Source organism: Pelophylax lessonae (genome assembly GCF_965119305.1).
Source record: "Pelophylax lessonae genome assembly, chromosome: 3".
Lineage (NCBI taxonomy): Eukaryota > Metazoa > Chordata > Amphibia > Anura > Ranidae > Pelophylax > Pelophylax lessonae.
In genome coordinates this window covers 410,984,846-411,002,141 of record NC_138770.1, presented here as the reverse complement: position 1 = coordinate 411,002,141, position 17,296 = coordinate 410,984,846, and the positions used below count along the sequence as shown (strand labels likewise).

At 40.5% G+C, this 17,296-nt stretch overlaps 1 protein-coding gene across 1 annotated transcript in view; it reads left to right on the top strand.

The window, feature by feature from the left end:
* MAN1A1 (mannosidase alpha class 1A member 1) overlaps positions 1 to 17,296 on the top strand; it is a 357,303-nt gene that overhangs the window by 83,382 nt on the left and 256,625 nt on the right. The window contains exon 2 of the mRNA XM_082252272.1: positions 12,714 to 12,810. Coding sequence (XP_082108398.1) covers positions 12,714 to 12,810 — 97 coding nt within the window. The remainder of the gene's footprint in view (positions 1 to 12,713; positions 12,811 to 17,296) is intronic.

The window sequence follows — 17,296 nt, the reverse complement described above, 5'->3', positions numbered from 1 at the left end:
AGCTGCAATATGTTTGATTTTGGTTTTAATATTGCTTTAAGGATACCATACACTTAGGAAAGTGCACTTTCCCTCATTGGCACTCAAGTTTATCTGCATATTCACCGAAGTCACCTATGAACTTTATACTTGGACTATTTTTTTGGCACTATTTTGCACTTAAAGGCACCTATATGTTTTTTATTGTTATATATATATATATATATATATATATATATATATATATATATATATATATAGTGATATTTATTTATCCACATTTATCCCTTCACCATGAACATGCTTACTTATCAATTCTCTTTGGGTCAATTCATTCAATCAATTTGAATCACTCAGCATTTCACTTATTGGTCTACCATTTTTCAACCTAGGATATTGACAAGCAGTTGTCCATTCCTGGGTAGTATCAGCAAGCGCTATATCCCTTTATCTTTTTGTGACATTAGCTTTCAAATTTTTGGTAACAGTCCTCTTCTTCAAGGGCCTCCGTTTCCCTTGGTGCCCTCCATTTAATCCTGAAAATTTATTTTTTATTTGGTTTGGCACTTCTAGCCTTGTTTAAGAATTATTCAGGTGGGTTTGTATTTTATTTTTTGGTATGATCTTTACATATGTTGGATAACTTGGCGGCAGGTGCCCATCCCTCAGTTGTACTGCTCTTGGACATCCTGTTTTAAAAAGTCCTGTGTCCCTCAATAGAAGGTAAAGAAAATAAGATTTTTGCACTTGTTTCTTGTCCATTGAGGGACACGGGTCTGTTACTAGCTCTTGTACTGCTTGCGCTCCAAAATAAATTATCACTAAACCGAAAAATAAGAGGCTTGGTTTTACAGGGGATTGCCTAATTTATTTTTGCTAGTGTCTAAACCTCCTGTAGGCAGCATTATCACTTAACTGTGTAAGAATTCCTTGGTCCTGGGTGACTCAGTGCCCTCTATTAAGGCCACAATGTCCATTATATCACACGTTGGTGAATACTCTGGTTTAACCATTAACTAGACTAAATCGGCACTAGTGCCACTTGCCCATTTTGACCCTACCCTCGCTTCGTTTTTGCTCAGTACAAGTTATCACCTTGGGTTCAGATCACACCTAACCTACTCTATTGCCAACTGAATGTTTTACTATTACTTTCCCGCTTTCGTGACAAAGTGAGTCTTTGGAATAAGTATTCAGTATGCTACAAAGTGGCATGCTCATCGGATAATCCTATCTCCACTAAACATGAAACAGGCAAGCTCCTCCCCTTTGTGACTTTACAGTACAAATATCGTATACCTGATAACATTCATTTCTTTTATCTACTACTAGCTCATGCCATAAAAGTACAAGGGCTCATTGGTAATGGACATCCTTCCCATACCCCTAGCTTTGAATTTATGCAGTCACTTCCACTAAGGGATTTATATCTACATGCTCCTCCATGTCTATTTGGAGGATTACCCATGCAAGGTAAAGTGGGGATGAGAACAGATGTAGGTGTCAAGGAGGAGGAACAGTGGGAGTAGACTCTCCAGTCGGTTCACCTGAGCTCCCTAAATGTATCAACAGCTTTCTTAACCATACATAATACACAGAGCTTGCTACTCCCCTGCCAAATTGCATTGTATTGGGTTAAGTGTAGACCCTGCATTACATGTAAAAAAAAAAAAAAATCATGGTGATCTCATACATATGTTTTGGCGATGCCCAAAGTTACATCACTACTGGCAAATGGTAGTTGACACTTTAAACTATGTCTTTCGGACAACTCCATGGACAGACCCCAAACCAAGCCTATTGGGCATACTAGATGATGTGGCCCACAATTGCATTTAAAAGAAGTGTTTTCTGTAAGGCATTATTTCCAACATTGGAATACAGATACCTCTCACAACAGAGCCGTGGATACGTAACATTGGTTTAACCTGAAGGTATGAATGTCTGATTTATTATCATAGTAGTCCTGCCAAATTTGATAAGCTCACAACTTGTTGAGCACTCCTAGTCTTGCCCCATTTTAACGTTTGTTGCATAAACTCCTGTAACCCTCCTTTATGCTCTGTTACGCACTCCTGATTTTTACCTTCCCTAGGTGCCAAGCCAAACAGATTTAATTTGTGCATCAGTATACCTTTTTAATGTCCTGTAATGCTTTTTACAAAGACTCATTTCTGTATGCTGTGATCAGTATTGCTGATAGTTGTTTTAGTATGCTATACTTGTGGTTTTCTGGATACTAAACTGTACATTTTTGCTGGTTGCAGTTGTACAGATTTAGTTTTTATAATCCTGAATTTCTGTATTCTTTAGGCGAAGTTCACATGTAGGCGTTTTGGGACGTTTTGGGGAGTTTTTCTGCTCTAGGATCAGCTCAAAAAAACACCCAACAAGACCAATCCTATTCATTTCAATGGCCCCTGCTCATCTGAGCATTTTGACGTTTTAAGCAAGACGCTCAAAGTACATGAGCTTCTTTTTGGGCAGATTACAGGCGTTTTTTATTTTTTTCCATTGGTTACTAGTCAACCTAAAAACGCCTGCACTAAAATGCCTGAAAAAAAACCTAAAAAACGCCTGTAAATAGCAACGCCAAGATGTGAACGTAGCCTTAATGAAATTAAAAGGATTTTAAGGTACATACAAAAATCGTATTTTACTAATACATTAGAAAATACAATATAAGTTTAAAAAAAAAAAAAAAAAAAAAAAAATCATCGTATTTATTAGTCATTACATTTTTCAATGGGAAAAAAAAAGTTCAGTACTCTGAAAAAATATTAATTCAAAAAAATGTGTTGCTTTAAAAGAATAAAGATTCAGCATGTGTCTGTCTTTACATTGCTAGTTTCAATCCCAAATGACCTGCCTGACCTGCTGTTTAATCAGATTTAACTCTAATTACATTGACTTCTATATATTTACTTTGTGCTCTGCGTGTTATCTGATTAGCAGCTTGGTTTAATAATGTTCCATTTAAGTTAACCCAAAGATTAAAAAAATAAAAAATAAAAAAAAAAAATGCATCTGTAAAAATGTAATAGATTATTGGTTGGAGACTCCAGTCTAAGCAAGTCCAAAAGCAACTGGGTAAAAGTTGGATATTGGCCATCATCCAGGGCTGGTTGTACAAGGAAAGCCTATTTGCTGGTAGATCCAGTATTGGCTCCTTTTGCAAGGGATCACTGAGCAAAATATAACATCTGTCACTTTTTCCTTTTTATTTTTAAAGTCAAGCACTTCCCACCGCTGTCATATTGATCTGCTTGTAAAGGCTAAAGCCGGCCATGGACGGTTCAATTCTCGGACTGTTCAATTCTCAGCCCGTTCAGCAGGAACCTGCCAAGATTCGAACCATGTATGGGCAAGCCTGAGTTAATAAGTCGATCAACTTGGGTAGAATCAGCCTGTCAGATTTTGCATGCGATTATTATAGCCACTATTAATAATTGATCTCCCAGTGGGGTCGGCTTCCACCGCTCCTCTGCTTGGAGAAAACAAATGCTCCGTATATGGCCAGCTTTATTTCACCTTCTGAACATGTACACGGTTTACATTTTGTGTTTTGCTGTGATTGGTCATCAGACTGCCTCTGCAGCATGGTCCGTGAACTAAGTTGTCCAGTTATAGCTTAGTTCGCAGCCAATAACAGTTGAACTGGCCGTCAGTGATTTCTTCAGTGCCATTAATGAATTTTTAAGCGTTCATTACTTGTTCATAAAAACGAATAGTGGTAGATAAGTGGTTAAGTGACCCTGTTGTCAGACTGTTGGAACAATCTTTCCTGAAGACTATACATGCATATTTTATGCGTGTGATTTACCTGTAAAAACCTTCCTAGTGTAGACATCCAAGAGCCCTGAGATTGCTGCTGGGTGCTGCCATATTGATGTCTGCAGACCCAGAGCTGTCACTCAAATGACCCTTGGCTCTTCTGGCAGCTACATCAGGGAATGATGTAGGCGAGGGGTGATGTGGAGGTGAGCATGCATTTTTTTTGTGCATTGACTATAGGTCCTTGTAAGGAATAAAAAAAAAATTTTTTTTTTTTTTTTTTTCCCCTTTTCCTCAATAGATTTGTATTGGTGTGCATTTCATGTAATGGTTGCACCGATACCAAGCATTTGTACGAGTACTTATACTTATGATATGCTTATGATATGCTCAGATACCTAAAACAGATACTCTTGTGGTGGGATTTTTAGCCCATACAAAATGAATGGGCTCAAATTGCACTACAAGGAATCGCATGTTATTTGAACAGGAATGTCTTAATCGCATGCAGTTTCCTGCACTGCTCCTGTGTGAACCCAGGCTTGTCATAGTGACTTCAGTCTGGGTTCCCACAGCAGTGGTGTGGGAAACCACATGTGATTTCAGACCGGAATCGCATCTCTTTCCTGTTCAAATCGCATGCTTTTGTTTACAGTGCATTTGAGCCCATTTATTTAGTATGGGCTCTAATCGCACAGAACAGTATAGGAAAGTACTTGAAGAGGAGGTAAACTGCAGCCTGAAATGTGTTTTTTCTTTCTTTTTTTTTTTTTCTTTCTGACCTGTAAAGTCATTATGTACTAGTGTGCATCGCATACTAGTACAGAATGTGAAACTTACCTGCAATCAAAGCCCTCCACAGATGCATTGCCTCTTCTGAAGGCGGCATCCATCTTCACCCGACTTCCTTCTGGGTCCACGGACTCTGGCTCTGCGACTGGCCAGAGACACGTGACGGCATCTGTTATGGCTCAGGCACTGAAGGAATGGCACGGGTTGCCTTTCCTTCAGAGAGCCCGTTTAGGTGATATTTACAGGACTTATAGGTAAGCCTACTTATAGGCTTCCCTATAGGTACAATTAATCTATGGGCATTTACAACCACTTTGAGCACAAGTATCTCTCCTGGAAAATGAGTAAAAAGGTTTGGGACTTTAAATGAGGTTCCTCATTTAAAGTCCCAAACTTTCTTTATTCTAAAAGTATCTGTCCTCGTTCACTCTCCTAAAAAAAAAAAAAAAAAAAAAAAAAAAAAAAAAAACAGGGATCAGTGCATTCCTTCTCATGTATGTACTTCTGTATACCTGTAAAATTTGAATGCAATGCTTCGCACATGAAACTAGTGTGGTGTGAACAGGGCACATACAAAGCAATTGTTTTCTATGTATCCTTGCGGTGACCTGCATTCTTCCAGTAAAACACAGGTCGTTGCAGTGTGTGTGAACAAGGCCTTAGGTTTGGATCTTCGAAAGTGCGTACAGCGGCGAGCACCTCAGGTTATTGTTGGCTGTGCATACAGTTGCGTATAGCTGCGGCCGCTGGCCTCATGTCATTGCAGTTTACAGGGCTCAGCGGCCGCAGCGAGCCACTCACTGGTGCCTGCCACTGACATATGCATCAGGGTCACCCATGTGGATACAGCTTTAAATTGTAAAAAAAAAAAAAAAAAGAAAATAAGGATCAAAATATTTTGACTTTATCCATGAAATTACAAACCCAAATCTGAATAGATCCCCAGAAATTGCTCTTTTTCAGAAATTTGATATAAATTTCCCAATTGCCCAACATATCAATTGCCTGATTAACTCTATAAGCCTGGCTGCTTGATTTTGACATTGTGTGCAATGGCTATTCTATCGGTAGTATCCTGATTGTTATACAAAAGTTGATTTGGGTCATGATCGATGATAAAATGACCTGCATTTTACATAACCACATAACTAATTTTGAAAATACATGGCGGCCTTGGTTACAATATTCATCTATAAACATTTGAGATCTATGGAAGGACAATCTTGACTGCCCTTGTCTTACCCACCACCTCCTTTCTTCTCTATCTTTTCTGATTCATTTTGTTTTGACCAAATTTTAAGGACCCTACACATTAAACAGATCAGTATATGGAACAGTATTTATGTAATGTAAGTAGTATCATTGTTATGGATTACTAAACCAATATCTTGCGTAAACAAAATATTAGTAGAAGTATATGATGGTTCGCTTTTTCATGTGTACCTTGGACTTTTGATATTTGCGCAATCCCTTTCTTTCTGGGATACACATCATTGTCAGTCATTAGTCGTCTTACTTGTTTAAGCCCCCGTTCACACTGGGGCAACCTGGTCGCCTCACAGGTCGCCGTAGGTCGCCTTCCATAGAGAAGCTGCGGACCCGTTCTAATAGGAGCGACACAAGTCGCTCCGACTTAGAAAAAGGGTCCGGAGCTTCTTTGGGGCGACCCGGAGCGACCTTCATAGACTTCAATGTTATGAAGTCCGTGCCGGCCGCTCCGAGGTCGCGGGGCGAGCAGCGTGCCGCGACCTCGGAGGTCGCCCCGGGAAGTAGCGTCGCTGCTATGTGAATGGGGCCTTATGCCTTAGGTATATTCTACATTGTGTTAAGAATTGAATTGCTAACCTATTATGATTTATATTATTTGTTTTTGGTTTTCTTTCCTTTCCTATACTATATCAAGAAAACCAATAAAAATTTTGAAATTTTTAAATTAAAAAGTTATTTATTGCAGCTTATTTTTAGTTGGGGGTGGCTGTGTGCTCTTCCCAAGAATTTTTCCTTTTTTATTTTTTACCTGGTGATCTGGCCAATCTGTTGTTTTTCAACTTCTGTAAAGTTGGACTTTACCCTTAAGAACTTGATAAAAAATGTTCTTTTGCAAGGAACATGCATTCCACATAATTATTAAATGATGCTACCAAAATCTGTGTGTGCTTTAAATTGCCTCCAGCATTTCTCATGTTTCTTCTTACTGGAGGCTGCCATTTTGCTTAGGCCCAGAGTCCCTGAGCAGCAGTAAATCTTAAGGCGGAACTAAACCCATATATTTAATGATTAAAAAAAGTTACATTCCTGGAATGCCGGGATTGCTGATTGCCACGTTTGCTTTTGTCCTTAACCAAACTAATATAGTGGATTTTGTAATGTGCCAGATAATGATCATGTGTGTTTTTCCGAAGTTGATTTCAGTTTTCTTGTCTTTTTTACTTTTGTTGGAGAGCTATGTGCAAACTCCATAATAAGGTAATGATAAACTAGATGTAACTGTAACTTTCAATCATTTAAATACTTTTAGACTCTGGCTTCATTGATATGGATTTTAGGTGAAGTGAAAACTTGCATAACACTATGGATAGCAGCCTGGTTCTTTATACCTCAAGGGAGACACCTACAGGAAATATAGGAAAAGTATTTGTCCAGCATTTATTCTGTTTAAATTAATTCTTCTTTTTTTTTATCAGAATTTTAACACCCTAAAATCTAGAAAAATAGATTTTAACAAAATAAAACTAATCCATCCTTTTTTATTTATTTTTTTTTTTTTGCTATGGTTGGGTCCTGGAGCAAAATTGATGAACATGGTTTAATGGTTCAGCTTTAAAAGCTGGAAGTAAAGAAATAATTTTACATAAATCGGGCAATAAAAGCTAGCATTTGCATACTCTCAAGTATTGTAAAGCCTCATTAACGCTGGGGCTTTTTTAAATGCTTTTCTCCTAACAGGAGACAATCTGCTTTGCAAAGGCGCGGTTTGAGCATGTTTTTAAATGCATTTAGGTGCCTCAAGTGCTTGGGCATTTATTAAGTACATTGATCAGAATATTCATTTATTCTGGCCATTGAATTGAGAAAAGAAAAAATGCTCAAGCACTAAATGCGCTTAGGCATGTTTCCATGCGTTTTTAAGCATTTAGGCTTTTTCTTTTCAGCCTAAACCTATACACGTGATGGTGTTTTTTTTTTTTCTGCCTCTAAACCCCTGTAAATGTCTATATGTGCATGGACACACAGGCAAACTTAGAGGGGCATTTAGAGGCCAACACAAAGTCAAATGCCTGTAAAACAGACTTTTTTTTATTTTTTATTTTAAATCAAGTAACAAGTTTGAGACGTCACTTTCAATTACAAACAGAACATGTAAAATAACACACATGCCACCAGTTTGTACATTGCAATTCAGAGTAACCAATAACATCACAGGCAGTTGGGAGTTACCAACCCTTCACACCCTTATCCCCCTCAGCGTCTCCTATGTCCCTATTTGCAGACATAAAGAACAAGAAAGGAATACCCTCCTGCCAGTCAGAGGAGCATTCTTTCAACAACTAAGTCAGTAGGGGCTAAGCCTGGAGTCTCCAACCAACTCCGCCACACCTTTTTGAAAAATTGTATGGACTGCCCCAGTGGTGATATATAAGCTTTTCAAGCTGCAATATGGTGCCCAGCTGATGAAGCCACATTTTAGATGTAGGAGGGTCCAGTGAGATCCAAGTACAAGTCTGGGGGCCTAAAATAATGCCCTAGTTGCTGCCTTCCTTAGAAATGTATCCTGAATATCAAGTATACCCAGAACACATTGTTTAGGTTTCAACTGAGATAGAGACCTGCAGTGCCTTATTATTTGTTGCCACTACAGCGCTCCAATAGCAGTGGAGCTTTGAGAATCTCCATATCGGATGAATCAAGTCACCTACATCCCTCTCACATCTAGTACATAAGGAATTGGGGTGTAGACCCACAGGATGAAGTTTAAATGGGGTACGGTGAGTCCTAAATATTGTATAAAGCTGCAACATTTTCTAATGAGACATTCAGTGAGCACAATCAGACAGTTTCTAGCGCCTCCTCCTATTGTTCCCCCGCTATGTCTCCAACATCTGTCTCCTACTTGGCACAGGACGAGCTGGGATTTTTTTCCAAGTACGCTCCCAAAAGGGAGATATAACAGTAAGAGTTAAAGCCTTTAGTGGAGCTAGACTGTTGCATAAGGGAGAAGACTGGTGTGGGTGAAAATTCAAGCTTCTCCATAGACCTCTGAGCTTTTATAGCATGTTTGATCTGCATATAGTAAAAAAGCATGTTTGTGGGGATACCAAATTCAGACTGTAATGGAGCAAAAAACTGTACACCATTTTTAAAAATATGTCTGAGATGCGTCACACCCATAGCACACCACCTAGTGCCATATTGTAGCTTTAGAAGTTCTGGATTAGTGGGGTTGTCCCAAATTAACTGGGGTTACCCTGTACCCCTTGCAACTGTTTAGCAGTTCGTAGCTCTGCTAAAGTGAATGCCCCGCGCTGAACTGGAGCATTATGGCCAAAGTAGATTTGTGTGCTAAATGCTCTGGAGGGTGATGTCACTGCCAAACCCTCCACCATATGTTGGAGCTAGGATGCTAAATAATCTAACCAAGGGTCCTGGAGGACAACACCCCCCCCCCCCCCCCCCACACACACGCACGCACACACACGCGCAGACACACACACACCAACCTTTTGCAGCTTTTCCAATATAATCCTGGCAGTACCTTCATTCCATAATAGGGACCTAAATATAGAGTTACTACTCAAAATTCAGGCTGGACGGTCTGTCAAATTATTTTCGCTTTTCAGGGGAATGGTAAACGCTACTGCTAGTGTGGAAGAAGCCGAACAGTATATTGGCTGTATTTTTTTTTTTTCATGTCCGCGGTTTATACTTTTACCTGGTAATGTGCCGTTTTTTGTTTTGAATGCATAAAGGGACCTATTTTTTACCTTTTTATGATCAGTATTAGTAAGTAGATTTTGGTTGGTGGGGGTTATTGTAGTCGCCCCTGATTAACAGTAAATAAGTAGCTGCATATGTTTTGGTTTTTATTTTTCCCATATGACCCAATTTAAATAAGCTAAGTGAAGACAAGCTTTTTAATTTAGTAATGAAGAAAGCATTTTGGGAGATAATAGATACTGCAAGCTTGTAGAATGTTATGCTTATATCAGTATTATGAAAGGTCCATTAGAAAATTCTAATTAAATGTTGTTTAGCAGCATTGGGCAAATGACTATGATCTACTCCATATTCAATCTAAGGTGTTAGAAAATAAGGCATTGCAGTATGTTTGTTCTACATAGCAAATATACTTGGAAAAATTAATCCTGCCTTGCATAGATATTAGGGGGGTCATATATGCAAGTAGTGCCATTCATGTCACCCCTATACAGCTGTCAAGCAGCAGGGTCTGCCACGTTTGGCTGACTGGCAATGAGCCAATCGGAAGAGAGAGGGGGTGGGGACAGGTTGCGGCTCAGTGTCTGAATGGGCACAGGGAGCTGTGACTCGGTTTGGGTGCCCTCATAGCAAGCTGCTTGCTGTGGGGGCACTCAGCAGGAGGGAGGGGCCAGGAGCACTGAAGAGGGACCTGAGAAGAGGAGGACCCGGGCCACTCTGTGAAAAACCAACTGCACAGATCAGTAAAGTATAACCTGTTTAACCACTTTACCGCTAAGTACTGGAATAGTACTGCGGCAAAGTGGCTCGTTCCCGTCTGACGACGTAGACCTACGTCGCCAGACTCCTCCCCTGAGGCGCGCTCCTGCTGTTTTCATTCACAGCGGGAGTCGGGCCAGGGGAGGAGCAGCGGCGATCGCTGCTGCTCTGCCGCGATCGTCGGGGATCTAGTGTGGAGATCCGCCCGCCTGTGTAAACACAAGCGGGCGGATCTCCTCAGTGACTATAGCTGAACACTCCGATCTGTCCCTGTCTCACACAGTCACCTCCCCCCCCCCCCACACGTCAGTAAGCACCAGGCATACATTAACCCCTCCCTCTCCAATAAAATTAACCCCTTCCCTGCCAGTGTCATTTTTACAGTAACAGTGCATATTTATAGCACTGATTACTGCAGTAATGTCACTGGTACCCCCAAAAGTGTCAAATGTCAGTCAAGGGTCCGATCTGTCCGCCACAATGTCGCAGTCCCGCAAAAAAAATCGCAGATCGCCGCCATTACTCGTTAAAAAAAAAAACACCAAAAATGACATAAATCTTTCCCTTTGTTAGTAAACGCAATAACTTTTGCGCAAACCAATCAAAATACACTTATTGCGATTTTTTTTTTTTTACCAAACATGGGTAGCAGAAAACAAATTGGCCAAAAATTAAAAAAAAAAAATGTTTTTTACATCTTTTTTGGGGGGAATTTCATATAAAAAAATGTGAAAAATGTTATTTTTTCAAAATAAACGCTCTTTTTTTGTTTATAGCGCAAAAAGTAAAAATCGCACAGGTGATCAAATACCACCAAAAGAAAGCTCTGTTTGTGGGAAAAAAAGGACGTCGATTTTGTTTGGGTACGACGTCGCACGACCGCGCAGTTGTCCGTTAAAGTCACACAGTGCTGAATCGCAAAAAGTGGCCCAGACGTAAGACAGCAAAATGCTCTAGTGGTAGAGTGGTTAAAGACTTTACAATCACTTTAAAGCAGATCTAAGCCCAAAAACAGGAATTACATGGAGTGTTTTTGAAGTCCAGAGACATAGCTGGGAACAGGGTAACGGATAAGAACGTAGCACTGGAAACTGTCAATATACAAGATTTTTGGCAGTATCAACTATATATATATATATATATATATATATATATATATATATATATATATATATATATATATATATATATATATATATTACACGCACTACTTTTAATGGTAAATGAGCCCCACCCCTCCATATCAGAGATACATTGCTCAGTCTCCCCCTTTTTCTAGTACTTCCATCTACGTTTTAAATTCTTTACCTGCCTTGATTGGCCAGGCTAGATGACATAACTCCCCCGTGCATGGGAGTTACTTTGTCATGCCACAAAATCTTGCTAGTATTATGCTGTGGCATTTTTATTTTATTTTTTTTAAATTTTAAAATTTTTATAGTCTTTTTTTATTTTTGTTCAGAATTGATAACCTTCCCTTTTTTTTTTTTTTTTTTTTTTTTTTTTAATCTGACTTGAGTAATAATCATTGGCAACATTATAAGCTGGTGGTTGTCCATGATTGGCTCTGTTACTCTGTTGGTACCCATCTAACTGTGTAGACTCACATTTTGTGTTGGAGAGTGCACAAGTATAATATAAAATGCATTTAAGCTTGTTCAACATTGCAAAATATGGTTGCTCATAGCAACCTATTTAAAATCTTTCAGAAATTTTTCCCCCCCAAGTTTCATATGTAAGGAATTGGGATCCCTGATGAGTTTTTTTTTTGTCTGTATCCTCACAGAATAGGTTAGTACTGTCCTCTTATTCTGTTGACTGCTGTCACCAAGACAAAGTAGGAAAAGTGAATTTTAGAGTTGTCACCAGAATGGTAGATGTGGGTAAGGTCCCGCCATACACTGAGCGGATTTCTTTACTGCAACCATGAGTTGCAGTAAAGAAATTCACTGGATCCCCCCCCCCCCCCCCATCAACACAGACGGACATTGTTGATGCGGGAAACCCTCCTGCTGTGCCATTGTCTTCTCGCAGTGGGGGAAGCCATCCTCACCAGGAGAAGACCGTAATTATCCCTAGCGGCTATAGAAGACAATTATCCTATTCGAGTTGCGCAGTGGTTATGGCTTTTTGAACTTAGGCAAGTTTCTCTGTGAATGGAGTGCTGAAGTGTCAAGTTCTACTGGTTTTGTTACATTCCTTTTTATAATGGCTGTTCTGATGGGAATCATCCTTACTGGGAAGATACAACAGGAAGTGAGAAGAAGTCTTGGCAAACACTGATTGGTTTAACACTTCCTTACTCTATACAAAACAAAAAAAGTTTTGCTTTTCATACACTTTAAAATCTCTACTTCACTTTTAAATAAGCCATTTAATAGATGTTTGCCTAGTTACCCATTTTAAAGCTATTGCTCTCAGATTCTAATTTGCCTTTTTTTCTGATTTCATCTTCTGTTCCCTTTTCCCTACAGATGATGAAGTTTGCCTGGGATAATTATAAGCGATATGCCTGGGGATTAAATGAACTGAAACCTGTACTAAAACAAGGGCATTCAAGTAATTTATTTGGTAAGTAACATTTAATTCATCTAGGCAGCTCAAAAGTGCTAGAATGACAATGATACAGTTTGCTCAAGGTGAGATCCACATAAACACAAAAAGATAAAAATAACTGGCATTTCAAAGAACTGGGAATTGATTAAAGCTTCAGCTGAAAGATATCTTTTTACTTTGAATTTGGTCTAAAACATTATGATATTGTCTGAGCAAAGTGAGCATTTTTGTAAAACAAACACTGAGGGTACTTCAGCCACTTGCTGATGGCCCTATAGCGGTTTTACTGCTACAGGGCGGCAACTGTGCGCAGGATCATGTATGTCCATATATATACTTGATCCTGCACTTCAAACTGCAGGGAGTGTGGCACCGGCGAACCGCTTCTGTGATTATTCACAACATGAGCCGATCTGCAGATGCCGGGCACTTCATGTCCGCTGGCACCTGCTGTTCCTGGGGCCCAGACTGTAAACAAGGCAGAGTTCTGTTATGACAGGAGGCAAGGGATGAATTTTGTGCTCCTGCAAAGCAAGAAATAAAATACATCTATTCCCCTAGTAAAAGCAGCACATGCATAGTAAACACAAAAACGCTGGCTAGGCACACAGTTAACCCTTTGATCGCCCTAAATGTTTACCCCCTTCCCAGCCAGTGTCATTTGTATAGTGACAGTGCATATTTTTAGCACTGATCACTGTATTAGTGTCACTTGTTCCTGCAGAGTGTCAAAAGTGTCAGTGTCCAATTTTGTCTGTGGCAGTATCGATCACTGCCATTACTAGTATAAAAAAAAAAAAAATTCCAGTGTATATCCCATAGTTTGTAGACGCTTTAAGGTTTGCGCAATCCAATCAATATGCGCTTATTGAGTTTTTTGTTAACAAAAACATGTAGCAGAATACATATTGCCTTAAATTTATAAAGACCCTTTTTTTTTTCTCCAAAATTGATTTTATTTTGTTTACAGTGCAAAAAAAATAAAAACCGCAGTGGTGATCAAATACCACCAAAGGAAAGCTCCATTTGTGGGGGAGGAAAGTGACAGCCGTTTTAATGGGTACAGCATTGCATGACCCCGCAATTGTCCGTTTAAAGTAACGCAGTGACGTATCGCAAAAAGTGTCCTGGGCATGAAGGGGGGTGAATCTTCTGGAGGTCAAGTGGTTAATTTATTTTAAAATAAAGCTTTTTTTAATTTATATCTTTTTGTAGTCGTTTCCCAGTTCAGAGTACAATGCAGGCTATTTACAGTGTAGTTGTAAGCACTGCCTTTTCAGGGATCAAGGACAACGTCTTTTATTTTTAGGCTGGCTATAGGTGGATTGAATCTTGGCCTGTTCAGCTGGGGCCGGCCGAGATTCGAATCTTGTATGGACAGGCTGATTGTACCCAAGATGATCCATTGATCGACTTTGGTACAACTGGCATGTCAGATTTTTGAGATGCAATATTTACCAGTGAGTAGCCTCTAGCAATATTCCCTGTTATATCAGCAGGGACAGCTCCCCACCATCACTCTGTTAAGAGATTCTTTCCTCCAAATTGTATTGTGTATGGCCTGCCTTAGCCTGCTGGCTTTCCTAAGAGAAAAATGGCAGATAACAGTCTGAGCCGATTGGTTCAACTCACTGCAAGTGATCGCTAGTGGAGGAGCCAGTCCACGCTGGCAAATAAGGGTATAGCTGTATAATACTGTACGAAGTCCTACATATCCGTCCATTGACCACTGTCTACCCACAGCCTTTAATTTCATTTTTTTATTTTATTCTTAACCACTTTAGCCCCAGCCCTATTTCGGACACTTTTTGTTCACAAGTTAAAACCAGTATTTTTTCCTAGAAAACTACTTAGAACCCCCAAACATTATATATATTTTTTTAGCAAAGACTCTGGAGAATAAAATGTCAGTCATTGCAAAATTTTTTGTCACGCGGTATTTGCGCAGCGGTCTTTAAAACGCCATTTTTTTGGAAAAAAATTGAAAAATCACATTTCACTGCATTTAAAAAATACTAAACAGTAAAGCTAGCCCATTTTTTTTGTATATTGTGAAAGATGATGTCACGCCGAGTAAATAGATACCAAACATGTTACGGTTTAAAATTGCGCCCCCCCGTGGGATGGCGACAAACTACGGTCAATAGAGATCTCAATCTGCGACGCTTTAAATTTATTTAACGGTTACCAGTTTAGAGTTAGAGTGTAGCTCTTTTTTTTTAATTATTGCCCACGCTCTGGCGATCGCGGCGATACCTCACATGTGTGGTTTGAACAGCGATTTCATTTGCGGCTCGACTTGCGTATATGTTTTTTTTTGTGCGCGAGCTAACGGTGACGGGGACGGCTAAATTTTTTTTTTTTTTCCTATTTATTTTTTCTTTTTTTTTAAACTTTATTACAGGTTTTTTAAAAAAAAAAAATCTGATCACTTTTATTGCTGTCACAAGCAATGTAAACATCCCTGGTGACAGCAATATGTCATGACAGGTACTCTTTATGGAGGGATCGAGGGTCTAAAAGACCCTAGACCCCTCCACTACACTTCCCTGTATGCAAAACGCCGAAAACGGCATTTTTGCATACAGCCGTTTTTCAAATCTGCCGCCTTTTGCAGCACAGTAACCCGGACGTGACGTCATGGACGCCGCCTCCGGGTTACGTCATCGGAGACCCGATCGATGCCGTTTCCGGCATTCATCGGGACTCCATCCAGCCGGCGGACGTGCCGGCTGGGTGCTCGGGGCTCCCGGTGGGACGGTAGCCCCGAGCAAAGCCGCGGAAGGCGGCGGGAGGGGGGGGACGTCCCCTCCCGCCCCCCCGGGTAACGATCGAGCGGCTCCCGAGCCGCATCGATCGTTACCGACGGAAAGCCGACCGTCGGCTTCAAACAACGGTACCGGGATGATGCCTCTAGCTAGAGGCATCATCCCGGTATAACCCCGCAAAGTCTGATGACGTAGAGGTTACGTGACTGGTAGTAAAGTGGTTAAACAGCTGCCTCCCAGCATGGGACCCAGAAGCTAGTAGAGCAAACACTGTAGTAACCGTGACTACTATGGTAATTACCAGCTGCTAGAGGGATCCCACAGATATGTTATATAGCAATATTAGTCCAAGCTGGACTAATGTAACTATGTAAAAATATCCATACCTGGAATTCCTCTTTAAGACATGATACTGTGCCTAATACAAAGTCTATCAAATTGAGCGGTAGCAATTGGTTGTTTTTAGTTGGGTAACAAGTGTATGCAAATTTTGACGTGCCTTCTTTATTTTTTTTTACACGAACCAGAAATTGTGAGTTAAAATAGTTTTACAAGGGTGCATTCATGCACTATGGGGTAGATGCAAAAAAGGCTTTAATAGGCTGCCCACTTTCTAAGGGGATTTTCACTTCGCTTAGTGAATGTGGTAAAAATTCACTTTAGAATACCAAATCAATGCAAAAAATAAAAATTAAATCATTGCTTGCATGTGATTGAAATCAGCAGAGCTTTACCTTAATCCTAGGATTTTCTGTTAACTGGTTGCTTTAACTCTGTAGGTTACACAGCCCATAGGATTTCCAGGGTGAAGGGGGGGATGCTGATTAGTCCTTGATTTAAATAGGTGGGCGCGGAGGGATCCTTTTCCTTCTTGGTGGAATCTGGTCTAGTTTACCAGGCTTGTGCCCTGGACTCTCCCTAAGTTGCACCAGTAATCAGTTGGCATACAGTTATTACATCTTTGTTTCTTCATACTGCACACTGTGTGTTATAAACAATTACTGTGGCTCTGATTCAGTCACAAGGTGTAAGGCCCCATGCACACTGGACGTTTTTGGAGCTGCTGTTAGCAGCGTCAGACGTTTCTTCTTCTTTTTTTTTTTTGCAGCTGCAGAATGCCCATCCGTGTTATTCAATGGCCTCATGCGCACACAGAGCTTTTAGGAGCTCCAAGTGGCATAGGCATTTTACAGCTCCAAAAAAAAAAAAAAAAAAAAAAAACAGGAACTGTGCGTTGCTGTAAAACCGTCTGACGCTGCTAAAGGCTGAATAACGTTGCTTAACGTGCGTTAAGCCACATTATACGTTTTTTTTCTTCCATTCAAAATCAATGGTTCCCTATGGGAGCCTATTGATTTGTATGGAAGTAGCACCGCAAGTCGGATCAGGATGATCCGACTTGCGTTGCGACTTGCGCTGTGAGAATCTTGAGGGGGAACTCCACGCCAAAATGGGGACAAAAAACGGCGTGGGGTTCCCCCCCAGGTTCCAAACCAGGCCCTTTGGGTCTAGTATGGAATTTGAGTGTAGCCCCACGCTGTTTTTTCGCCCCAAAATCCATACCAGACCCTTATCCGAGCATGCAGGCCAGGAAAGGGGAGGATGCCCTCAACATGGGGGGGGGTGTGGATGCTTTGGGGCGGGGGGGGGGGGGGCTCTGCACCACCTACCTCAAAGCACCTTGCCCCCATTTTGATGAGGACAAGGGCCTCATTCCCACAACCCTGGCCAGT